At 36.7% G+C, this 27,973-nt stretch overlaps 1 protein-coding gene across 1 annotated transcript in view; it reads left to right on the top strand.

Moving 5' to 3' along the window:
• Nucleotides 1-27,973, top strand: part of NWD2 (NACHT and WD repeat domain containing 2) — a 684,859-nt gene that overhangs the window by 262,865 nt on the left and 394,021 nt on the right. Inside the window, 1 exon segment of the mRNA XM_053704071.1 lies at nt 15,762-15,850. Within this exon segment, the coding sequence (XP_053560046.1) occupies nt 15,762-15,850 (89 nt within the window).

The following is a 27,973-nucleotide window of genomic DNA, read 5'->3' as shown; positions in this document are numbered from 1 at the left end:
ACTCAGACAAACACACACATACAAAAAAACACTGACACATACACACACACTCTCACACAAAAACACACACACAGAAACTCAAACACGCAGAAACACACTCTCACACAAACACATTCTCACACAGACACTCTTGCACACAAAAACACTCAGACACAGACACATTCTCACACATAAATGCTCTTACACACACACACAAAAACATTCTCACACAGAAATACATGGACACAGAAACACTCACTCACACACAAAAACTCACACAGAAATACTTTCTCACACACAAACACTCAGACACATATAGAAACAATCTTACACACACATGCTTCGTGTCCCGTTACAATCTAAAATGAAACAGCTGAAGCTAGATTTCTAGGCACACTTGATAACATAATTTAATTGACAGTACAGACCTGTGCATTCACATATCCTCTCCCCTTGCTATAAATGCCATCAGTGTGCTCTATTTGCTAACTTATAGGGGCCAATTTACTAAAGTGCGGATGGACATGATACAATGTAGCATATTATGTCCGCCGCACATCGCCAAATGCTGACAGCATTCACTATTGGCATTTATCATTGCACAAGCAGTTCTGGTGAACTGCTTGTGCAATGCACCCCCTGCAGATTAGCGGCCAATTGGCCACTAGCATGGGGTATAAATCAGCCCGATCGTAAAGGATCAGGCGGATTGAAGACCGCAGCCTCAGAGGCAGCGTACAAGTTATGGAGCAGCGGTCTTTAGACCGCTTCTTCATAACTACTGTTTCCGGAGCTTGAAAATTCGGCCCCACAAAGTCTCAAGAGAAGGTCTTGGTTACCCCTTTCCCATCGCTGTACAACAATTCAAACCATTAGCTCACATAAAAATTTACTTAGGTAGTTAGGCAAACAAGGTTTTGGGGTAACCAAGGGGAAATATATTTATTTTATACTTTTAAGTTAAACCTTTTATTAAGAATGTGTGAGAATCTCATTCAGTGTACAGCTTGCCACATGTTTGCATCACTGGAGCAGCCGCTTCTGGGATTATATGTTTGTGGCAAGTGCGAGCATATTGTCTCTTTAGAAACTCGTATTGGGGATCTGGAGGAACGAATTGCAACACTACATGAAATTCAGACACTTGAAAGGGAAATGGATAGGACTGAGCTGGTTGTTAATGGTTCCAGCAGTGGGAATGGGGAGGATTCAGATGAGGAGACTCCAGGATGTAGCTGGGTCACAGTTAGAGGGCGAAGTAAGCGGAAGAGACAGGCCAGTTCTGAGCTGGTACACCCCAATAGATTTGCAAGATTAAGTGAAGATGTTGGGGATATCAGTTCAGGGGTGGCAGTGTCAGAGAGGGCCGTGTTGCCTAGTATAGTGAACAGTCCTTTAGCTGTGGAAGAGGAGCATACTATGGTGGGCAGTCCTTCAGTCATGGAAGAGGGGCATACAAGTCAGGGCCAGAGGCAGATGTTGGTGGTAGGAGACTCTATTATAAGGAAGGTTGATAGGGTAATTTGTCATCCAGACCCTTTACATAGAACAGTTTGCTGTCTTCCAGGGGCTCGTGTTAGGCATATTGTGGAGCGTATTGATAGATTGTTAGAGGGATGCGGGTCTGATCCTGCAGTCATGGTGCATATTGGTACTAATGAAGAAATCAGTGGGAGATGGAGAGTCCTAAAAAATGACTTCAGGGAGTTAGGTAGCAAGCTTAAAGCAAGGACCTCCAAAGTAATATTTTCTGAGATATTACCAGTGCCGTGTGTTAACTCAGTAAGGCAGAAGGAGCTAAGGTCTGTTAATTCATGGCTAAAAACATGGTGTAAAAATGAGGGGTTTGACTTTTTAGAACACTGGGCTGATTTTTCACTAGGGTACAAATTGTACAGTAAGGATGGATTGCACCTGAATGACATGGGTGCAGGTGTGTTGGGGGAAAGGATGGTAGCACGTTTAGAGAACCTTTTAAACTAGGCAAAGGGGGGGAGGGTCAATTAGAACAAAATAGAACAGAGAGATCAGTGTCTGAATATGTCACTCCCTTAATATCTCAAGGAAGGGATGACTTAAGAAATGTCACATTAGAAAGTATAGAGGAAAGTACACCAAGTAGCAGCAGAAAGCACATGAAAATTAAATGTATGACAACAAATGCAAGAAGCATGACAGGTAAAATGGGGGAGCTGACGCTCTTAGTTGCAGAAGAGGACTATGATGTTATCAGTATAACTGAAACTTGGTGGGATGATTCACATGACTGGGCAGTTAACTTAGAGGGGTATACATTATTTAGGAGGGACAGGAATAATAAAAGGGGTGGAGGAATCTGCATGTATATTAAACCTGACCTTAAACCTACAATAAGGGAAGATATTTATGATACAAGTGACAATGTAGAGACCCTGTGGGTTGAAATAAAGAGTGGGGGGAAAAATCCTAAAAAAATATTACTAGGAACATGCTACAAGCCTCCCAACATTAGTGACCCGGAGGAAACTCAACTACTTATCCAAATAGGTAAGGCTGCTAATAACAGTGCTGTAATTATGGGAGATTTTAACTACCCTGATATAAACTGGGCCAATGAAACTAGTAATTCAGCTAAGGGGGATAGATTTTTAAATGTTCTCAGGGATAACTTCTTGTCACAATTAATAGAGGAGCCAACTAGGAGTAAAGCTATATTGGATTTAGTGCTATCAAACAATACAGATATAATATCAAACATAGAAGTTAAAGAACATTTGGGTAACAGTGATCATAACATGGTCACATTTGAAATCTCTTTTCATATGCAGTGTTTTAAAGGCTTAACTAAGACTTTTAATTTCAAGAAAGCAAAATTCAACGATTTAAGGAAATCATTAAATAATATAAATTGGGACAATGTATTTTCTAATAAAAATACAGAGGATAAATGGATAATATTTAAAAATTTGTTAAATAAATATACATATCAATACATACCATATGGTTATAAAAATAAAAATAAAAAAACTAAGCCGTTATGGCTAAATAAAAATGTGTTAAAAGAAATTAGGAAAAAACGTAGGGCATTTAAATTATTAAAAGAAAATAGTACAGACTCAGCATACAATATTTATAAGGAATGTAACAAAGCATGCAAAAAAGCAATCAAATTAGCCAAAATTGAAAATGAAAAATTAATTGCCAAGGATTCTAAGTCTAACCCTAAAAGGTTCTTTAAGTACATAAATAGCAAAAAGTCTAAGAAGGATAATATAGGTACATTAAAATGTGTGGAGGGTAGCATGATAAATAATGACAGAGAGAAGGCTGAGGTACTAAACCAGTTTTTTTCTTCAGTATACACAAGAGAGGAACCATTGAATGATACTTTGGAACAGAATAGAACATGCCAGTCCATACCACTAACTGGGTTTTGTTTAGAGGATATCAGGAAAAAACTAAAAAATATTAAGGTAAATAAAACTCCAGGCCCAGATGGAATACACCCAAGGGTGTTAAGTGAACTTAGCACTGTTATAGACAAACCTTTACTCTTAATTTTTCAAGACTCATTATCCTCAGGCATGGTACCCCAGGATTGGCGTAAAGCTGATGTGGTGCCACTCTTCAAAAAGGGAAGCAGGGATGATCCAGGAAGCTATAGACCAGTTAGTCTGACATCAATAGTGGGGAAGATATTTGAAGGGATTATAAGGGATTATATTGATGAGCATATTCGTGTAAACAAGATTATGAGTTCTAATCAGCATGGCTTTAGGAGAAATAGATCATGTCAAACTAATCTAATTAGATTCTACGAGGAAGTAAGTAAAAATATAGATAAAGGGGAATCAGTTGATGTGATATACTTAGATTTTGCAAAGGCATTTGATACAGTGCCACATGAGAGATTAATGCACAAAATTAAGGGACTGGGAATAGCTGAAAATGTTAGCTCATGGATAAATAACTGGATAAAAGATAGGGAGCAACGAGTAGCAGTAAATGGATCATACTCAGATTGGACAAAGGTAATCAGTGGCGTCCCCCAGGGATCAGTACTGGGCCCTGTTCTTTTTAATATTTTTATAAATGACTTGGAGCAAGGATTAAATAGCGACATCTCTATTTTTGCAGATGATACTAAGTTAAGTAAGGTCATTAGGTCAGAGCAGGATGAACTCTCTTTGCAAAGGGATTTGCTAAAATTAGAACTATGGGCAAGTGAATGGAAAATGAGATTTAATACGGAAAAATGTAAGGTTCTACATTTTGGAAGTAAAAATAAGCAGGCTATGTATTTTTTAAATGGGACAAGACTTAGCCAAACACAGGAGGAAAGGGATTTGGGAGTAGTAATAGATAACAAGCTAAAGATGAGTGCACAATGCAGGGCAGCGGCTTCAAAGGCTAATAAGATACTAGCATGTATTAAAAGAGGCATTGATTCAAGGGAGGAAAGCATAATTCTGTCATTATATAAAGCCCTGGTAAGACCTCACCTTGAGTTTGGAGTGCAGTTCTGGGGACCGATTGCTAAAAAAGATATTGCAGAACTAGAAAAAGTTCAGAGAAGGGCCACAAAGCTAATAAGGGGATTGGAGAAATTAACCTATGAGGAGAGGCTAGCCAAACTGGGTCTGTTCTCTTTAGAAAAAAGGCGCTTGAGAGGTGACATGATTACTTTATATAAATATATTCAAGGCCCATATACAGAGATGGCAGAAGCTCTTTTTATTCCAAGAAAATTGGTTCTGACAAGAGGTCATAATTTAAGGTTGGAGGAAAGGAGATTTAATCTCCTGCAACGGAAACGTTTTTTCACTGTAAGAGCAATAAAATTGTGGAACTCATTACCAAAGGAGGTAGTGAATGCCAATACCATAGATACATTTAAAAATAGTCTGGATAAATTTCTGTATATAAACAAAATTCATGGATATGATTGCTAGTATTAAATGGGTCACATTTTAATGGGGTTATTTAAGCTTAACTGGAGCTTTTTGTAAGTATTTTAGATTTGTATAGGTTGAACTCGATGGACTTCAGTCTTTTTTCAACCTTATCTACTATGTTACTATGTTACTATGTTACTATGTTACTTTTGAAGTGGACGGCAGAGCACGGGGAATTTGAATGACATATTTATATTAAAAAGTATGTTACAGCGCATCTTCATTACAAATGATGAACTAAACTCTATCTAAAATGTTGCTATCATTCCGGATCTGTTTCTATAAGGGGAGAGTTTACCATCGCTTTAACATGATTGTACTACAAATATTTTGTTCTTTCCTTTACTGCCCCTTTAAGCATTGCATTTTTAATGCTGTCAATTGTTTTACTTTAAAAGCTATCTTCTTTCTTTTCATTTTAAACAAAGTTTGGATCATTAAGAAAAAAAACATATTTTTCTAAAAAAAAAATTGTGATAAGTAATTATTGAATAAAAGTTAGGGTATGTTTTACCTTTAATTAAAATTGACTAAATTAGTGGCTTTTTAATCGTACAAATTAGCACAGAAAGGCACCTGTGAAGATATTGGACCTCTAGAGGCATTGGAGATCTGAAGTCTGATTTGAGTATGCCTGACAGATAGGTTGTAGGGCTAGTGTTTCTTCTGAGGTCTGTTGTGGGTGAGTTGAGGTCTGATATGGATATAAGCTGAAAGATGGCTTACAGGGCCAGGTGCCTTATCCAGTCTGATTTGCTCATAGAGCTGACAGAAGGAATGCAGGATCAGGTGTGTGATATGAGGTCTGACATGGGTACTGGGCTGAAAAAGGGGTTAAAGCGTTGGGTTTTATTTGTGGTCTGTTTTGGATATAGGGCTGACTTGGTGTCTCAGAGCTAGGGGCCTGATCTTATGTGGGCATGGTGCTTATATAGCAGCTTATTTGTCAGTATAGCTACTGTACCTATCACCAGCTAGCTCCAATTGCTGAGGATATGTACATATGCTTTTCTTCAAAGCATACAAAACAAATATAGAAAATTTGATAATACAAGTGATTTTTTTTTTTATGTACAAATGAGAGAGAAAGCAAACAAAACCAAGTGGGTGGATTCTAAAATCTAGGTATACAGCACACTATACCAAATCAAATACACAATTAAATAAAGAAAACCAAAAAACAAAAGCTAGAAAAGTTTGCATACAAAAATACATATATAATAATTGAAAATATCACATATGTTAAAAAGAGAAAATGCAGGGTACTCCATCATAAATAAAGTCCTAGTAATACAACTGGTTGTATATATTAGTGTCTGTGGTGTATCACAATAGTATTAGGCATGCTAGTGAGAAAGACTGTCCCAAGCAGAAAAGCGGCAAATAAGTTATGCATATAGTTGGATGTAAGCACTTTTAAACATGATAGTGCAGGTGAAGTCTTTCAAAGATAGTAGCAGTCAACCCGGGTGTATACGTCAAAGTGTAAGCCACACTTTAAACCCTCACCAAAGGCAGTATATATCAACCATATTACGGAGCCAAAGGAGAAAGAGAGCACAAATGTACAGGCAAACCACTGCCAGAGAGACCTCCAGCGCCACCAGTCTTAACGATACCTGTATCGAAAGGTAAATGCAGTTTGTCATGCAAGTCTCCTTATCCGTGTAGATGATAGAGCCACAGAGGGTCAGAAGGATGAGGGGGATCCCCGGCACAGACTCACAGTGACACACCAAAGCATCCTCGTGCGCGTTTCACCCCACCTCCTTGCCGCTTGGAGCTTCTTCCTGGTTGTGACGTTGCTATGTGTATCTGTTGTTTAAATGGCCATTGCCAGTCACGTGTCTGACACGTCTCATGCAGGAACATGCATGTCTGCCGTCTCCATCCACTAAAGTGTTTACTTATGCATCATGATATCCAGGCAAACGTTGCCCTTGGTTACTGCAATCAGGTTCTAAACGCTTATGCATGTCACAGTATAATTCTAAACAACTTATATATTCAAAACTTTATGTACAATATTATACATAATGTGCAAATAATGCTTTTAACTTAATGCTTTTTAACCTTTATACTGTTGTCTGTTTTGGGACGCTGCAGTTAATTCAAGTAATTAGTAAAAGACACCAAAAAGGCTATCAGATTGTCTATGTTTTACAACAAAACGTAGAAAAATATTGTAGCCTTTGCTTTACCTGCTGAGGCCGTACAAAGAGAGAGAGGACAAAAGGACATTTTATTTTCATTAAGTTTAAAAATGAGGCAAATTCTAGTTTCTCATTTAATCCTGTGGGGGCCTTAAGATTATACATCCATCTAGTTTCCTTCCTTAGAAGGATTGTATTAATGTTTCCTCCACGTCTGCTTGGTTTAACAGATTTAATTCCTATAAACTTTAGGTCATCAAATCAGCCATGGGACTGGGCAAAATGCCTAGCTACAAGGCTGTCAATATTAAAATCGTTATCATCACAATGTTCTGTTATCCTTGATTTAAAATTTCTGTAGGTTTTGCCTACATAGTACTGAGGACATGAACAGGACAATAGGTAAATAACACATGTAGTGGAGCAATTAATGAAGGACCGAATCTTGTACACCTCGTTAGTTGAAGTTTTAAAAGTTTGGGATTTTTTAACAAATTGGCAACAGACACAGAGTGTACAAGGTGTACTTGCTACTATTTTTTGGGAACGTGATTCAAGACAGTTTGTTGTTTTAATCTGTTCAAATTCACTCCTTACTAACATATCCTTCAAGTTATTGGACCTACGCGTTGTCATAAGGGGATAATCCCCCCCCATGTGATCATGTAGAACAGAGTAATTGGACAATAGATTCCAGTTATTGGACAAAATTTCCTTTACTTTTCCCCAATACAAATTAAATGTAGTGATAAACCTTATTTTAGTGTCTGCGACTTTGTCACTTGGTCCTTGGTCCTTCTAGCTTTAAACAGGGCTTTTTTGATATATCTTCTAGAATAGCCTCTTCCCTGGAATCTCATAGCCATTTTTTTGACCTGAATATTAAATGAATAATTATCAGAACATATTCTACGTAGTCGTAAGAATTGGCCATATGGAATTCCCTGTTGAAGATTCTCCTGGTGGTGGCTAGATCCAAGAAGGAGACTATTAGAAGCTGTGGGTTTACGATATACCATAGTCAAAAGTGTGTTATCCTTTTTACTTATTAGTAGGTCCAGAAAACTGATGCTATCATAGTCATTGTTACAAGTCAAGAGTATATTCAAATCATTCTTGTTTAGAGCTGAAACAAAGTTGTGGAGTTTTTGCTGGTCACCCTCCCAAAGGATCAGAATGTCATCAACATAACTTATTCATAGGGCCACATTTGCCTCCACCAAATCGGCATGTTCTCCGAAAATGATATTATTCCCCCACCATCCTAAATGTAGCCATGCATAGGTGGGGGCACATGTGGCAACCATGGAAGTTCCTTGTTTTTGTTTGAAGTATTTTTTATTAAACATGAAATGTTATTCTCTAAAATAAATTTTAAAAGTTGACTTACACAATTAGTGTGATTTTCATAACCTTGACCTCTAGTGTCAAGGAATGATTTACTTGCTTCAACACCCACAGAGTGAGGTATAGAAGAGTACAAGGATTCAACCTCCAGGGACACTAATTATGTTTTATCAGTTACCCCGATGTCATCCAATTTTTTGATAACATCGGTGGAATCCTGAACAAATGTAGGTAGCTCTGTCACAAATGGTTGCAGAAAAAAGTCCACATACCTGCTTATCCCCTCTGTAGGGCCACCAATCCCTGAGATTATAGGGTGACCCGGTGGTTTGGTTAGGGATTTATGGAGTTTCGTATCCAGTAGAACACTGGTACCCTGGGTTTAGGATTATACAAATAGCTGAATTCTTGAATGTTGATTAGAATAGATCTATGGGCATCATTCAAAAGGAACAGAAGTTCATTGTGTGACTTAAGAAAATCATCGCTAGTTACTTGCAGATATTGTTGGGGGTCTAGCAGTTGACGCATAGCTTCACTGATATAGTTTTCTTGGTCCAACACCACAACATTGCTGTCTTTATCGGTAGGTTTTATCATCAGCTCCTTGTGGTTCCTTAGGTCTAACAGAACTTGGCATTCTCTCAAATAGAGATTGTCATTAATAATCCCAGTTGTTTGTATTTGTTCTAACTGTTCACTAACACTCTGCACAAATAAAGATATATTAGGGATGCCAGAAAAGGATGGCATGTATGTGGACTTTTTCTTAAAATTAGTTTTGGGTAGAATATCTATTCTCTCATTACTTTGTTCATATAGTAATGTTTCCTTAAGTATTTAAGGTGTCTCTGTCCCTTCTACAAGCCAGATCAACCATTGTTTTTTGTGTCATGATTTTCTTCAATGCCAGTTTCCTGGCAAATAAATGTAAATCCTTAGTGATTTTGAAAAGGACAAGCTTGTTGGAGGGACAGAAACTCAGTCCTTTTTCAAGAATTTTAATATGTCCCTGATTAAGAGAGGAGGAGAGGTTTACTATATTGGTGTGTTTATCATCAGGGGGTTAACCTAGAAAGGACAAGTTGTCTGTGTCTAGTTGTACCTGAGTCTGTTTCTGGTCATCATATAGTGGCCCTGGGGACCCCTGTTTCTTCTCCCTCCCCCTTTGCTTGTTGCCGCCTCCCACCCTGTTGGGTTCTACGCCTAAAGGGTGTTGCTGGGTATTGTTAGTAGTAGTTGTGTTGTCCCCATCAGAGTCAGCATCAGAGTTGTCTGTCCCTTAATCATAATAATTTCTAGTATTAATTTTGTTTTGAAATATATATATCCTGTTCCTTTTATAGTCATCCTGGTCTTTTTCTTAGTTTCCTTCTCTACCATAATTTAATTTCACTCAATATGTTTCTGTGTCTCCGACTCTCTTTATTAAATTTTTCAAAGGATGAGTCATTCTCATATTGGTGCAGTTTTTCATTACTATTATCTACTTCTACTTTACAATTCTCCAACTTTTCCTCATCTTCTTCAATCATTAATGCAATGAGGTCTAAAGAGCACTTAGTGAGAATTTCATTCCATTTCACAAGAATTTCATTGTTAGCGTCTATCCCTCTTAAATTGACTCCAGGATCAAGCCTAATCCTCAATCCTCTAGGGATAATTTCCATCTTTAAAAAGTTAGTTAAGCTTTGATGTTCCCACTTAATCTTAACCTGTTTTATCAATTTCTTTTTAAAAACATTATTTATTAAGTCATCCTCTCCCTCAATCTGGACATTTTCTTGTATGGTAAACGCCTTAGTAATATCTGTATTCCATCTGTCATCCATCAGTTTAAAAGCCATATTTATTTGGAAACTCTCAGCAAGAAAAGCAAAGAATGAAAGCTGAATTTAAAAATATCTTAACATTCTATGCTCTGAATCATGCAAGTTTCATTTTGACTTTCTTTTTCCTTTAATATACCCCTTAAGCGTTAAAATATATCATATAATTAATTATTATAAGAAGATTTGAAGTCATCCCCTTGAGAGCATTGTTTACCTACTCTGAGAAATTGACCCTAAGATATATATTAGTTCATGTAGTTTAAGTGACTGCTTCACACATGCTTGAAAGGATTCTTAAAAATGATGGTCTTTTCATTTCAGAACCCAGGTCCAGAAAGACTGCTTTTATTTTGATTATCTCACTTGTTAAATGTATTTGAAGGTCAAATTTGAAATGTGCATGTGCGTATTTCAATTTGAATAGAAAGATTTTTGCAATAGTACTTCTATTAGCAAAAATGCTTCTATTAAAAGTCAGAAAGTATACAAAAGGTGCATGGGTCCTCACAGGATATGTGCGTATGCAGCAGAAAAACAGTAATAATTTTTACAAGAAGCATTTTTGCTTCTGGAAGTATATTGCAAAAATGCTTCTATTTCAAATTGAAATGCACCCATGCACACTTCATTTTTGACCTTCCTATCCCTTTAAATTAGAAATATATAGATTTTTTGTATATGTGTGCAAAAATAGCAATGACAGACTATCTGCCCCATTTTCCAACAGGTAGGAATAGGTGGAAGAAGATACAGCCTCCTACTTGTACCCCCTGCAAGGGATAGGTAGCCCAAACAAATGTCTTTCATGATTCAGATAGAGCATACAAATCTAAACAACACTCTGATTTACGTATATTATCTAATTTACTTTGTTCTTTTGCTATCCTTTTTTAAAAGCAAGGTAGGCTCGGGAGCTGGGAGCTAGCTGCTGGTTGGTGGCTATACATATATTCCTCTTGTTATTGGCTTACCGATGTCTTCAACTTGTTCCCAGTAGTTCATTGCTTCAACAAAGGATACCAAGTGAACAAAGAAAATTGATGATAGAAGTTGATTGTAAAGTTGCTTTAAAATTGTAAGTTTTATCTGAATTGTGAAAGACAAATTTTGTTTCATGAGCCCTTTAATAATTAGTTCTTGTAGTCAAGTTGTTGCACACCCAAGTTGCATGGTCTAGTGCAGTGATGGTTAACCTTTGCACTCCAGATGTTTCAGAACTACTTTTCCCATGATGCTTAGGCACTCTAAAGTCCAGTCAAGCATCATTGGAAATGTAGCTCTGAAACATCTGGAATGCCAATGTTTGCCATCAGTAGTCTAGTGGATACACAGACACCATAGACCTGTAATTGAATTCAGTAATTCATGGAGCATCTTTGGGATTAAATGTAGGTTTAATATTTGTCAGAACCAATAGAAAGGGTGTTGGTTAAACTTTAATGTACACAGGGACAGATTTCAGTGAAATTCAGTACAATGCATAGTCAGATTACTTGATTTATGCATTATCTGTTTGTGTATTGAAGGGCCTTATACTGTAGATGAGCCTTGCCTAAGGCCTCACTAATTTAAAGAGGCGGTCTTCTCCAGAATATTTATTGTTTAAAAAGATAGATAATCCCTATATTACCCATTCCCCAGTTTTGCATAACCAACAGTTATATTGATATATGTTTTACCTCTGTGATTATCTTGTATCTAAGCCTCTGCAGACTGCCCCCTTATTTCAGTTCTTTTGACAGACTTGCATTTAAGGCTATCAGTACTGACTCATAAATAACTCCATGCGAGTAAGCACAATGTTATCTATATGGCACACATGAACTAGCGTTGTCTAGCTGGGAAACTGTAAAAATGCAGCGAGATATGAGGCAGCCTTCAAGGGCCTAGAAATTAGCATATTAGCCTACCTAGGTTTAGCTTTCAACAAAGAATACCAAGAGAACAAAGCAAATGTGGTGATAAAAGTAAATTGGAAAGTCGTTTAAAATTGCATTCCCTATCTGAATCATTAAAGTTTCATTTTGACTTGACTGTCCCTTTAAGAGCCGTCTCTGCCTTGAATTATTTATTGAAATTGGGACATATGCCTTATTCTACTGTGTCTACCTTGCATAGTCTGTAGTAATTACTTCATTTGAATAAACCATGGTTGTATGAATGTAGAATGTCATCCGGTGTGCTAAAAGGCTGCACCTTTACTCTCAGCAAAACTGCTGAAATAGCTTTTCGATGCAGCGTTGTTGAGCAATCTCATTTAAGATGTCCTTGAATATGTCCAAAGTGATGTTGTCAGTTATCTAATTTATAATGTCAGTCATGATATCAACAGTAAAGGACAGACTATGCTTTCTGTCTTTTTTTTTGTTTGTTTTTTAAGTGTGAATAAGACTTCAAACTTAAAGAATAAACATATTCCTTACACTATGAAACGGTTACATTTCAGATTTCATCTTGTGAAGGTTTCTAACATATTTTTTGCTAGTTAATAAAATGCTTAATATAGCAGTTAACCGCAGGCATAATGTGTCCTAATTTATGATGCAACTTTCATGCCAGAGGTAGATTAACTTTCTATTACCCAATGATACAAACAGGAGAATAGATTCTTGCATCAAATGTAATGAAGATAAATACAAATTATCTTTTATTAGGCTTAAAGGGACGGTAAAGTAAAATTTAAAAGTTCATGATTCAGACAGAGCACACAATTTTAAATAACATTACAATTTACTTCTATTAACTAATTTGTTTTGTTCCTTGGTATACTTTGCTAAAAAGAACACCTAGGTAGGCTCAGGAGCAGCAGTGCTTTACTAGGAGTTATCTGCGGATATATATAGATATATATATATATATATATATATATATATAGAAACTTCGGTAGAGAAGAGGCACTCACAGGTCTTACATAACATAGATTTTTATTTCATAAATTCAGTCAACGTTTCGGTCCTCGCAGGGACCTTTGTCAAGACTGTTCCCAGTAGTGTGCAGTGTGCTGCAGTCAGCGATGTATGCAGCACACTGCACACTACTGGGAACAGTCTTGACAAAGGTCCCTGCGAGGACCGAAACGTTGACTGAATTTATGAAATAAAAATCTGTTATGTAAGACCTGTGAGTGCCTCTTCTCTACCGAAGTTTCTACCTATCTACCATAGAGTGCACCCGGGCATTTCTACGTACAGTGAGTGCTTGGATCCACAAACTTGGATATATATATATATATATATATATATATATATATATATATAGTCCAAACAATGTGCACTCCGGATTTTGTGTCAATTGCCTTGGGTGCTGCTCAAAATATCAATAAGAACCAGGATCAGAAAAGCACTTCAAAGGTCTTGCCAGGATCAGTCACTTTTATTGTGAATGTTTTCGGGTAACAAATGACCCGTCCTCAGACTTACAAAGACAATTATGCAAACCCACCACCCATGTTTTATCTGTACAACAATCAATTGAGATCACGCTCTCCTCAGTGGACACGCCCCCAGTCATTGGGGAAGCAATTGCCTGAGGCAACGTGTAAGTAAAACAAAATACGTACAAAACTTTATACGTACAAAACTTAATATACTAAAACAGCATGAAAACAAAAACAAAACATGACGATAAATGTATATATCTCAATAATAGGGCACTTAAGCACTTTACAATGTTACGTTGTATTACCTGACAGGTCAGAGCAGTCAGAAAGTCCAAATATGGACGTGACGTGGTAACCATAACAACCAATGTAAATAGACCCGCTACCGGATATAGTAGAATCGGGTCAGACTGAATGGTCTGTCAGGGTTGCTAGGCAACCATAAACAATCTCGGAAGTGCTAAAAATTGGACGATCTATATGACACAATAGATACAGTAAATAGGATAGACACAGTCAAAGGACGGAAGTGTCGGGAGAACACCGCATTAGGTTAGTAATTACTAGACATCGGTATACGTAATATATCCGGTGGGACAGAACCCATATTTGGATAGAGCCCAAAATAAACACCCAAAAACCAAACATGCAGGGTCCCAGTGCATTATTAAGCAATAAAGTGCAGGACCAAGCCGTCCCATACCAGCATAATAAACACGTAGAAGTATAAATGAGAAGTCAAATCCAGGAAAAAAGGTGTGAGCCCAAGAAAAGATTAAGGAGAAAATAAAGTTAGAAAATATATATATACCTCTGGTTATTGCTTTACCCGATGTGCTCAGCTAACTCTCATTAGGGTAATTCTGTTCCTTCAACAAAGGAATGGAAGAAAGTGAAGCAAATTTGATAATAGAAGTAAATTAGGAAGTTGTTTAAAACTGTATGTTGTTTCTGAATCATGAAGCAACAGGAATGACATATAATCTGCATCAGTTTATTATGGTTACAAATAAAGTAAATAAAGTGCAAATTAATACAAATTAAAGGACATGCACATGATAAAGGGACAGAAAAGCATGTTTTCCTTTTTTTCCAACTTAGAGTATTTTAAAGTTGTTTATAGTGTTTTGCTTTTTCTATAAAATGTACATTTTTATTTCCAGATTCTCATTGCCACAGGGAGAAACTCTTTACTCACAAACCTCTTCAGTCTCTCTCCTCTGTGACAACGAGTAGCCAGCACAATCCAGAATTTAAAGGGACATGTTACCCAAATGCTAAATCATTTGAAAGTGAGGCAGTAAATTTGTAAAAAAGCTGTCTGAAAAATATCACACAAACATCTGGCATGTGCAGGCACAGTCACTTTAGTTTAGGAAGTTTACTTTGAAATCTTGCAAGATTATGGTGAAATCCCACGAGATCACAGTAAACTATAAACTGATGATGCTTTCACTATGCAGATGATAGTAAGGAGAGTAGCTGAATAATAACTGTCACATAGCACTTTTAAAGGTATAATTTCTTCCTTCTTTCTTCCTTTTTTACATAGAGATGTTCTTGTGATAATTTCTAGTCACTTTAAAGTGATTTAGCATATGAGTAACATATTTCTTTAAAGGGCTTGGATGATAGAGCCTCTGACTGGATTAATAAGGTTTCTGTTAAAAATAAACACCTAGGGGTAGATTTAACAAGGGCCAAAAGGCCCTTGTTCCCGGGTGAGCCTTTAGGCTCGCCGGAAACAGCAGTTCCATAATTTGTCCACTGCCTCTGAGGCTGTAGTCTTCAATCCGCCCGATCCTATATGATCGGGCTGATTGACACCCCCTGCTAGCGGCCGATTGGCCGCAAATCTGCAGGGGGCTGCATTGCACAAGCAGTTCTAGTGAACTGCTTGTGTAATGATAGATGCCGACAGCAAATTATGTCAGCATTCAGTGATGTCTGTCGGACATGATACGCTACAGCGTATCATGTCGGACAGACATTGGTAAATCTACCCCCCAGAAAGAGGGTTGCAGAAGGGGTACGCATATATGCAGCACCATTTATGTATTTATTTTTATTTGTTAAGGCTATCTCTTTTTATATAATTTATTTATTGAGGCTACAATTGTTTTTCTAACTTCTACAGATTCAGAAGCAGAAAGAAACTCATTAAGGGAACACGTGTATCCAAAACTGAGAGAGTTCTGCAGAGAAAATTATGGACTGGAGTTTCAGGTACATAATACTTAATTTATTTAAAATGTGCAGTTTTTTTAATTGAAAATTTCTGATCATTTTAATCCATAATCATATAATTTATTATCAGTTATTACTGATAAAATTTAAAATACAAAAAATGTTATTGAACTCTAGTAGCAAGTGAAGTTAAAACTTAAAATGTTTGTTAGCCACATACTAAAAAACATAGTATACATGTAGAAAAATAACCTGGCACGATCCGCACAACACAACGATAGATATTAGTCTCCTCCAAACGTCACCATTTAACGCTTCCACCAATGATATTAATGCAAATGTTAACCTCCACTTATACAGTTCTCTACAATGGCGCATACTGTGCGCCATCCACTGAAAACGGAAGCAAAGTAAACATTTTAAAATGTATATACATAGTGACACATTAACATAACAAAGTAACAAATTGACAATGTTATGTCATATATGACCTTTGCAACATCTAAAAGTCGCAAATATTCCTCATCAGTAAAAGGGATATATTTAAACAGATATATTTAAAGGGGATTAGATGCAGTTAAAGGGGCATCAACTTCTAGTAGATATCACTCTTATGTCAATCAACTAGAATGCTGATAATTTTTCTCCATGTATACTGTGTTTTTAATTTATGAGTAATAAACATTTGAAGTTTTAATTGAACTTGCTACTAGAGTGCAATGACTTTTTTGTATTTCGATCATTTTTAGCGGTTTGATTCACTGCATCATGATTGCACCACAGCAGCATTCAGAGGTCAGTGTTTTTTATATTTGCTGACGGATTGATACGCACATGTGGCGCCTTCTTGTTTTGTTGTTTATGCCTTTCTCAATACACAATATGGCCAAAGTATGTGGGCACCAGACCATCACACCTTTATGAGCTTGTTCAAAATGTCATTCCAAAACCATAGCCCTTAAAGGTACACTGTACAATATATTTTTCTTTGCATAAATGTTTTGCAGATTATCCATTTATGTAGTCCATCTCGGAGTGTTTTTGTAAGAATATTTAGTTTTGCTTATTTTTAATAGCATTGTGCTGATTTTAAGACTCCTAAACAATCACCAAAGTATCATATGTAGACTGCAGTATACAGACTACTGCTTGCTCCTGTTTGTGTAATGGGTCTTTTCATATGCAGGGGAGGGGGAAACTCTGCTTTTCCTGCTTTCTCAGCCCTTTTTAGTTGTTGTCCCAGTCTAACCTCATCAACAGTGCTAAACTAGGAGCTTCTACATTTGAAAAAGAGTTTATACTGGATTTTTAGATCAGTATCTGTGCATATTCTTCTTTATAGTAGTTTAGTTTACAGTTTTATGATAATTGTTGTATACTGTCCATTTAATATGTAGTTGCCTACCCTCTTTGGACATTTTGAAGTGTTTTTGTGAGGTCAGACACTGATATTGGACAAGAAAGTCTGACTCACAATCAACGTACAAGTCCATCCCAAAGGTGTTTAATGGGGTTGAGGTCAGGGCTCTGTGCAGATCACTTGAGTTCCTTCAAATCAAACTCATCAAACCGTATCTTTATGGACCTCACCACACAGTTGGAAACACCAAACTGTTTAAAATATCTTTGTATCTTCTAAAATGAAGATGACCCTTCACTGAAACTAAGAAGCCTAGCCCGAATCAGGAAGACCAGCACCAGACCATTATCCCTCCTCCACCTAACTTTACAGTAGGCACTACCCATTCCATTCAGTAGCGTTCTTCTGGCATCTGCCACACCCAGATTCTTCCATCAGAGTGCCAGAAAGTGAAGCATGATTCATCACTATGTTTTCACTGCTCCAGAGTGCAGTGTTTTGTGCTACTACAGCCTGCTTCAGTACTCAACAGCCACGCTCTGTGAGTTTTAATGGTCTTCCACTTTGTGGCTGTGCTGTTGTTACTCCTATATGCCACTACTTTACCATAATAGCATTTAAACAATACCTGGGCAGATCTAAGAGGACAAAAATTTCACAAACTAAAAGGCGGCATCCTATGACAGTGCCACGTTTAAAGTCACTGAGCTCTTCATTATGACACATTGTTCAGTCAATGTTTGATATTTTGAGTTGCACACATCGGTTCCAATCTTAACCTTTTGCATGGTAAATCAAAACTCCACATTTCAGTATTCTCCAAAGGAATTAATTAGAGAAGAGTCAGCACTGCTTTGCATTTTTATATCTACCCATGGCCTTGCCAGATAAAATAGATGTATCTAAACATTTACTCATTGAGTTTTGCATTATTGCAGCAACCTTTATATTTCAATTATGTTTATTATTGACACCTATGTATTTATGGGTTGTCTTCTGTGTAAACTTTATTTGAAAACTATAAAAAAAAAACATTCTGTGGCTGCATTTCATTTACATCTGAGACTGTGAAGGCCTATAGAAATCCTGGGGAAAAAAGCCACCTGAAAATCCCTGCTTCTTATAGTTTTCTTCTTCTGTGTATTATCTAGATTTTGCTTCTATACTTATTCATAATTCATGCATTTTTCAAACCATAGCTGTTTTTTAAAATGGCCAATAAAATGGATAAAAATTCTAACACGCTACCATATGATGTTTCTGTGTCGCAATTCTAACCAGTTGAAATCTAGGTCTGCGAGGGGTTATAGGGATTTACTGTATAATAGTGTTATTACGGTGTGCATTTATGTTATTTTCTATTTTAACTTGTTACCGTATAAATAAATTAGTATATTTATATGTATAAAGCACCAGCATATTTGACAACTGTATACAAGAAGTGCAGATAGAAACATGGAATTTCTGAGAACAATTAAAAGCAAATGGATACTAATAAAAGGTCATGCTCAAAAATTGAAGAGAGAAGGTCACTGTTTTGTGATTTTATGATTTATCTGTACAGATGGTGCATGTACTAAGGGAATAGGATTTAGGCTACAAAAAGTTCTAAGACTTGATTAACTCTGAATGTTAGGGAAGAGGGTAAATAAATCAAAACATTAAATATTTGGGGATAAATACATTTGTAGTAATCTAAATCTATCAGAAAAACAGGTTTACAGTTTATCTAATGACTTTGCACTGCATTAACTTGTCTGATAGAGAAGTCTTTATCTGATTTCAGTATGGAATAAAGCTTTTTACACAGTTATTTTTTGTGCTGATAATCATTTTAGTTCATGTTTAAACAAACATTATTTCTTTACACTGTTAATAAAAAAATTGATGAAACATTCACAAATCAAATATTAATATCAGAATATTTGTTCATGGTTGGACTTACATAGACCAACAAAGGATGGGTACTTAGCAAACATAAATGATTTTCTGAAGATGTTCCTCTTTATGATTTGCGGCCTATCTTTTTTGTCTTTCTGTTTGTCTAAGAAAAAGCACAGGAAAACCCCAGTTACACTCATGAACAAAAATATTGGCACCCCTGCATTTCTGTCAGATAATGCACCACTTGGCCCAGAAAATTGTTATTGCAAATGTTTAGGCATTCTCATGTTTATATCTTTTTGCTTGTATTGGTATGACACAAAAAAGTGGGGGAAAAAAGCCAAATCTGACACATTCCATGTAAAACTCCAAATATGGACTGGACAAAATTATTGGCACAATCAATTTAATATTTGGTAGCACACCCCTTAAAAAATAACTGAAATCAATTGCTTCCTGTAACCATCAATGAGTTTCTTACACCTCTCTACAGGAAGTTTGGACCACTCTTCTTTCGCCAACTGCTCCAGAACTCTCAGATTGGAATGGTTCCTTTTCCCAACTGCTGTTTTGAGATCTCTCCACATGTGCTCTATGGGATTGAAATCTGGACTCATTACTGGCCAGTTCAGTACTCTCCAGCACTTTGTCTTAAACCATTTCTGGGTGCTTTTTGATGTGTGCTTTGGGTCATTGTCCTGCTGTAAGACCCATGACCTCTGACGGAGACCCAGCTTTCTAACACTGGGCCCTACATTGCACCACATAATTCTTTGGTAGTCTTTAGATTTCATAATGCCATGCACACAGTTAAGACATCCAGTGCCTGAAGCAGCAAAGCAACCCTAAAACATCAGTGAACCTCCACCATGTTTGACTGTAGGGACTGTATTCTTTTCTTTAAAAGCCTCATTTATTTTTATGAAAACAGTAGAATCATGGGCTATACAAAAAGGCTGTAATTTTGTTTGGTCTGTCCACAGCACATTCTCCCAAAAGGATTTTGGCTTCCTCAGGTAAGTTTTGGCAAACTCCAATCTGGCTTTTTTATGTTTCTGTGTCAGCAGTGGGGTCCTCCTGGGTCTCCTACCATAGCATCCCTTTTCATTCAGATGGCGACATATAGTGCAAGCTTACACATTTATACCCTGTGCCTGAAGGTCAGCTTGAATTTGTCTGGAAGTTTATCGAGGTTCTTTATCCACCATTTGAACAATCCTTTGTTGCAATCTTTGATCAATTTTTCTCTTTCATCCACGTCCAGGGAGATCAGCTACAGTGCCATGGGCTGTAAACGTCTTGGCAATGTTGCGCACAGTGGACACAGGAAAATTAAGATTTCTGGAGATGGACTGTAACCTTGAGATTGTCTATGTTTTTCCACAATTTTTGTTCTTAAATCCTCAGACAATTTGTTGCTGCTCTTTCTCTTCTCCATGCTCAGTGTGGCACACAGAGACACACAACAGAAAGGTTGAGTCAAATTTTCACAATTTTAACTGGTTGCCAGTGTGATTACTATATTGTCAGCACCTATTTATTGATACAGATGATTTTAATTACAAATTACAGGAGCATCACAAACTTGGAATGCAATTATTTTTTACAATTTTGAGAAGGTGCCAATAATTTTGTCCAGTCCATTTTTGGAGTCTTGCATGGAATATGTCAGATTTTGCTTTTTTTTTCTCCACTTTTTTTGTCATACAATACACGCAAAAGAAAAAACATGAGAATGCCTAAACATTTGTAATTGCAGCAATTTTCTGGGCGAAGTGGTACATTATCTGACAGAAGTGCAGGGGTGACAATATTTTTGGCCATCACTGTATATATAGCTGTACATATGTATTCCCAGTCTATTCTAATGTTTCATAATAATCTCAGATATGTGTTGGGGGGTCTCACACCTTCAAGTTTAATGATTTGGCAAGGAGATGGAGGTTGATAAATAAAGTTAATAATGTATTAAATGTTTCAGCAGATTCATATAAATATAAAAATGATCCAATTGTAATATTGCCCCTCAGACAGCAAAATCAGAAGTAATCAGTAATCTCAGAGGGTAAAACACTAACTATTTTTTATTTATTTTTGCACATAAAGCCATCAGTTAATCACGTTTGTGTATTTCCTTGTGAGCATACTTTTGGATTAAATGCCTTTTTGTCCTTTAGTATATTTAATGTTTTATAAGCTGCCTGAAGTACAAAGAAAAGCAATAATAGCAAAGTTATAAATCTCCTATAATACTTAATCAAACCAAGGAAAGCTCTTACTTGCTTCCTGGCTAATAGCCATGGCCACTTTTGTATGGCTTTAATTTTAGCACCTTGGGTTTCACTTATTCCCAATGGAATAGCCCAAATATTTAGCTAGATCAACAGTACATTTACTATGGAGAGCTATTAAACCAGCATTTTTTTAATTGAATTTATGGCAGTTTGTAATTTTGGAAGATAAGATTCTAAATCCTCACTGTCTATCACATAATCATCTAAGTATGCAGCTGAATAGCATCTATGTGCCTTTAATATTCTGTCCATCATTGTGGCAGGTATCCCATGTAAGCCAAAAGGTGAATCTGTGTTTCAAGTGTGTAAAATGCAGTTTTCTCTTCAGATTGCTCTGTGAGCAGCACTTGCCAATAGCCCCTAGTTATGTCTATTGTTGTGAGATTGTTGTGCTTTCCCAAATATCTCCACTAACTTATCAATTATTGGAATAGACTATACATCAGATTTTGAAATTGAATTCATTTTACAAAAATCATTACAGAGCTGTGTCATTAGGTGTTGGTACAAGCACAATAGGACTGCTTTGAGATTCCTCAATTATGCCCAAATGTAACCTTTTCTTGACCTCCGCTCTAATAGCTTCTGTACAGGCTTCAGTACCCTGCATGGCTTAAGGGTAATATTTTTCACTGTTTCTGTCATAATGTGATATTTTATAACATTAGTTCTACCTGGGAAAGTGAAAAACACTTCTTTAATTTAAGATGCACTTTATGTTTTGTTCTGCACAACTAGATGCCCTTTCCTAAGGTTGTTCTGGTTGTGTGCCAGTTTTTGTACTAACCCAACATACCACTTTACAGAGCAACAGTGGATTTCAACAACTTTCTCTGTTGTAGGTTATTTATTTTTTGTTCCATGAATATAGGCAATCTCTAGCTTACGTATATTATTTAGTTGAACATTAGAAAGCAATGGTCTAAGAGAGTAACCATGCTCACAGAATCTAGTAAGGTCTGTATCACTTTAAAGAAAAGGGAAACAGAACACAGAGAGCAAAACAAATCAAGTGACATTTATTTTCAAACAGCCAAATGCGCATCTAAAAACACACTTACTAAAATGTGCAAAATTTCAAGCCTGTAAAATGCAAAGCTCCAGCATGTGCATCGCAAGTGTCCACCAAGAGAGGAATCCCCCGTCACGGAGTACCGCTAAGAAGGGTCTCTTGATCCCACGAGTGGATACTATCACGTGACCTTAGGACGCTTCACGCTGGGTTCAGATAGAACAGGTGATACTGGTGCCTCTACGCGTTTCTCCCAAACAATGGCCGGGCTTTCTCAAGAGGAAAATATTGCATATACTGATGACACCTGTTCTCCCCTGTTTATAGGGTATGTAATTAACCCATCCCACTAAGGGAGGGATATACAGGTGATACAATATGTCAGATGACAACATTAAAACATTTAAACAGCAATTCTTGATTACAAATAATATGCAGTTAGATACATATAACCCAATTAAAATACAAATACAATATTTAGTTGCATGTCAAAACGATTTTGTATGTATTTCCATAAAACACATTATAAATAAAATTCTAAACATTTCATTAAAATTTCATGTAAAAAATCCTAAACGCACATTTATATAAAAAAACATATTTGATGCTAAAAAATTTAACACTAAATACACTAAGATCAAACATAATTGAAAATAATTAAAATACCCCCAGATTAATACAGTTACTAAATAGCATACAAATTCATACGGGAAAAAGTGGTCAAATTAATACCATCTTTTACATGTGTGCTGCTATATCTATATCTATATTAAGACCCAATGGATGTAGACATTTCATTTTATAAATCCAGAAAGTCTCCAATTTCCTTAATTTAAGCAATCTATTTTTCTCTGTTGGGGAGTCTATTCTTTTGAACTTTCATCCCAGAGGGGTCACTCCCAAGACACTCTAAGAAATGTTTTGAAACACTATGTTTATCATATTCTTTGATGTTGTATGTGTGCTCGTAATATCTTTTCATTTTTCGCTTTGTACGACCTATATAGAATAGGCCACACCTACATTCTAACAAACACATGACAAAAGTCGAATTACAATTGTTTTAAAATGTAATACTGAATTCTGTATCACTTTCCCTTCTATTGTCACAGTACACAAAGGGTGGCCATTCAAACAGTCACTTTTGTTTGTAGAACATACAGACCGAGAATATAATGAATACAGATACCAGTAATTACCCAAATTACACTCCTTTGCTTCAACATCATTAGTATAGTTCTTAGCTATATACCCTAACTATTTACATTTAAAGCATTTTATAGGAACATAGGGGTCGATTACAATCTATAGGCTATTTGCTCCTGAAAAAGCTTTTTGTTTTCTAGCCAGATTGGGAGCTCAGTTTCTTGGTGATCACAATGTTATATTGTATTGTTTATTAACCCCTTAATGACTTAGGACGTACAGGGTACGTCCTACAAAAAATGTCACTTAGTGACCAAGGAGGTACCCTGTACGTCCTAAGGGTTTTAAAGCAGTGATTTTTAACCTTTTTTTTGCCGTGGCATACTTTTTTACATTAAAAAATCCTGTGGCACACCACCATCCCAAAATTTAAAAAAAATCACACATTGTAGCCTAATACAGCATATATATACACATACACACAAACACACACATACTGTATGTATTGTGCTGTTATGCCATGCCTCCTACAAACTACCCCTGCACTGGGAGTAAAAAACAAGCAAAGTTTAAAAAATATGTCACACTGTTGTCAGTCTGCCGTGGCACACCTGAGGATCTCTCATGGCACACTAGTGTGCCATGGCACACTGGTTGAAAAAACACTGTTTTAAAGCACTGATCACTTCCAGCTTCTTTTAAGGTAAAAACTAAATTACAAATTTTAAAAAACCTAACACTATGAAAAATTTTAAAAAAACCTAAAATGACAAAAAAATAATAAACACTAAATTACGAAAAATAAAAAAACTTTAAGCTTACAAAAAAATAATAAACAGAATTATCAAAAATAAAAACAATTACACCTAATCTAATAGCCCTATAAAAATAAAAAGCCCCCCCCCCCCATAAAATACACCCTAACCTACAATAAACTACCAATAGCCCTTAAAAGGGCCTTTTGTAGGACATTGCCCTAAGTTAAACTGCTTTCTTTCATGTAATTGGCAAGAGTCCATGAGCTAGTGACGTATGGGATATACAATCCTACCAGGAGGGGCAAAGTTTCCCAAACCTCAAAATGCCTATAAATACACCCCTCACCACACCCACAATTCAGTTTTTACAAACTTTGCCTCCTATGGAGGTGGTGAAGTAAGCTTGTGCTTGATTTTCTACGTTGATATACACTTCTCAGCATTTTGAAGCCCGATTCCTCTCAGAGTACAGTGAATGTCAGAGGGATGTGAAGGGAGTATAACCTATTGAATTCTATGGTTTTCCTTTGGTGAAATCTTTTTCATAGGTTTTCTGTTATCGGTCGTAGAGATTCATCTCCTACCTCCCTTTTTCAGATCGACGATATACTCTCATATTCCATTACCTCTACTGATAACCGTTTCAGTACTGGTTTGGCTATCTGCTATATGTGTCTTTCGGTAAGTATGTTTTCATTACTTTAGACACACTCAGCTATGGTTTGGCACTTTATGTATTAATATAAAGTTCTTAATATATGTATTGTACTTATATTTGCTATGAATCAGGTTTATGTATATTTCCTTTTGCAGACTACTAGTTTCATATTAGGGAAAAAACATATTTAGGAAAATATTTTTCTTACCTGGGGTATAGCCTTTTTTTCAAATTGACTGCTTTTTCATTAATTTTTCGCGGGCAAAATTAGGCGAGGTCACAAAATGCTTATGTTTATTGCATCATTTTTGGCGTGAGAAGGGGATGCAAATTCGTAATTTCCGTCTTAGTTCACGCCAAGTTTCCTTGCAAGGATGCGTCTGCATTGACGCGAGTGTCCTTTCCGGATGTTGTTAGCACCAAAACATTTCATTTTGCATTGTGCGTCATACTTGGCGCCAAATAATTTCATTATTTAAAACCCCATTCCTATATGCCTTTTGCCTTTTTTCTATGTCAGAGGGCTATGCTGTTTGCTTTTTGTCCCATTCCTGAAACTGCCATATAAGGAAATAGATAATTTTGCTTTATATGTTGTTTTTTTCTCTTGATGGGGCTATTTCTACTCTTCCTAAACGTACTACTATTCCTATGGAAGATAGTACTTCTTTTAAAGACCCTTTAGATGGGGAACTTGAATCTTATCTAAGGAAAGCTTATTTATATTCTGGCTATCTTCTCAGGCCTGCCATTTCTATGGCTGATGTTGCAGCTGCATCAACTTTTTGGTTGGAAAGGTTAGCGCAACAGTAAATGGATCCTGATTTGTCTAGCATTGTTCGCTTGCTTCAACATGCTAATCATTTTATCTGTGATGCCATTTTTGATATCATCAAAACTGATGTTAAATCTATGTCTTTAGCTATTTTAGCTAGAAGAGCTTTGTGGCTCAAATATTGGAATGCTGACATGGTATCTAAGTCTAGATTACTATCTCTTTCTTTCCAAGGTAATAATTTATTTGGTTCTCAGTTGGATTCAATTATTTCAACTGTCACTGGGGGGAAGGGAGTTTCTCTTGTAAGGTGTATCCAGTCCACGGATTCATCCATTACTTGTGGGATATTCTCCTTCCCAACAGGAAGCTGCAAGAGGATCACCCACAGCAGAGCTGTCTATATAGCTCCTCCCCTAACTGCCACCTCCCAGTCATTCTCTTGCAGCTCTTGACAAGGGAAGTAGCTAGTGAGATGTGGTGCATTAATATAGTTTATCTTCAATCAAAAGTTTATTCTTTTCAAATGGTACCGGAGTTGTACTATTTTAGCCTCAGGCAGAAATTGAAGAAGAGTCTGCCTGTGGTTTTTGATGATCTTAGCAGCTTGTAACTAAGATCCACTGTTGTTCTCACACATAACTGAAGAGATGGGTAACTTCAGCTGGGGGAATAGTGTGCAGGGTCTCCTGCTCTGAGGTATGTGCAGTTTTAAATTTTTCTAGATAGATGATAAGCTAGAAAATGTTGACAATACCGGATTTATTTAAGGTAAGCCTGATTACAGTGATTTAATAATGACTGGTATCATGCTTGTTGTAAAGGGTAATATTTTTGTTATTTACTCCCATTACTGAATAGATATAACGTTTGCTTGAGGTATTTAAACGTTTATTACATATTGGTGATGAAACTTTATTCTGGGGCCCAGTTTTTCCACATGGCTGACTAAATTTTGCCTAGGGATAGTTTTTTAAGGCCCTCTCACTGTGAGTACAGGTTGGGAGGGGCCTATTTTCGCGCCTAAATTGCGCAGTAGTTTTTGCAGCTTGAGACATCCAGCTTCCCTGAAGGAGTCCCCTGAACATATAGGACCTCTCTAAAGGTTTTTTTGTGCCTTCCAAAGTCGTTGTATGGAGCAGGTAGGGCCACAGCAGAGCTGTGGCAGTTGGTTGTGACTGTTTAAAAACGTTTATATCATTTTTTTGATCCGGTTTTGAAACTAAGGGGTTAATCAGCCATTTGCAAGTGGGTGCAATGCTATATCAGTCTATTATACACACTGTAAACATTTCGTAAAATTTACTGCTTTTTTCACTGTTTTGCAGTTTCTGTGATTGTTTTTTTCTCTTAAAGGCACAGTACCGTTTTTATTTTTTGCTTGTTCACAGTTATTAAAGTGTTTTCCAAGCTTGCTGGTCTCATTACTAGTCTGTTTAAACATGTCTGACTTAGAGGAAACTCATTGTTCATTATGTTTAGAAGCCATTGTGGAACCCCCTCTTAGAATGTGTACCAAATGCACTGATTTTACTATAGATTACAAAGACCATATTCTGGCTTTAAAAAATTTATCACCAGAAGATATTGACAAGGAGGAAGTTATGCCGTCTAACTTTCCCCACGTGTCAGAACCTATAAATCTCGCTTAGGGGACGCCAAGTACATCTAGCGCGCCCATTGCGTATACCTTGCAAGACATGGCGGCAGTTATGAATCATACCCTTTCAGAGGTATTATCTAAACTCAAAGCAAAGTGTGGAAAACAGCACCAACAGATATGTGGCTTGTGGGGCACAGAACCCAGGATCTGCCTTATCCTGCAAATACTCCAAGTAGAAATAATGATTTGTTCCAGCCACCAATAGTTAAAAGACCTTTATTTCTTGATTAGTGGGGTCTTAGACAAACATACAACGTTTCAGACCTGCTATAGGTCCTTAGTCATGTATACTGAACATACACTGAATCAGTGTATGTTCAGTATACATGACTAAGGACCTATAGCAGGTCTGAAATGTTGTATTATCTAAACTGCCAGGATTGCAAGGAAAGCGAGACAGCTCTGGGACTAGAATAAATACAGAGCTCTCTGACGCTTTAGTGGCTATTTCTGATACACCCTCACAATGTACTGAAGCTGAAGCAGGGGAGCTTCAATCTGTGGGTGATTTTTCTGATTCAGGGAAGATACTTCAACCTGATTCTGATATGTTTACATTTCAATTTAAGCTTGAGCACCTCCGCGTATTGCTCAGGGAGGTCTTGGCAACTC

The sequence above is a fragment of the Bombina bombina genome, chromosome 2 (assembly GCF_027579735.1).
Source record: "Bombina bombina isolate aBomBom1 chromosome 2, aBomBom1.pri, whole genome shotgun sequence".
NCBI lineage: Eukaryota > Metazoa > Chordata > Amphibia > Anura > Bombinatoridae > Bombina > Bombina bombina.
Note: the sequence above shows the minus strand (reverse complement) of the source record. Positions and strands in the feature narration are given on the sequence as shown.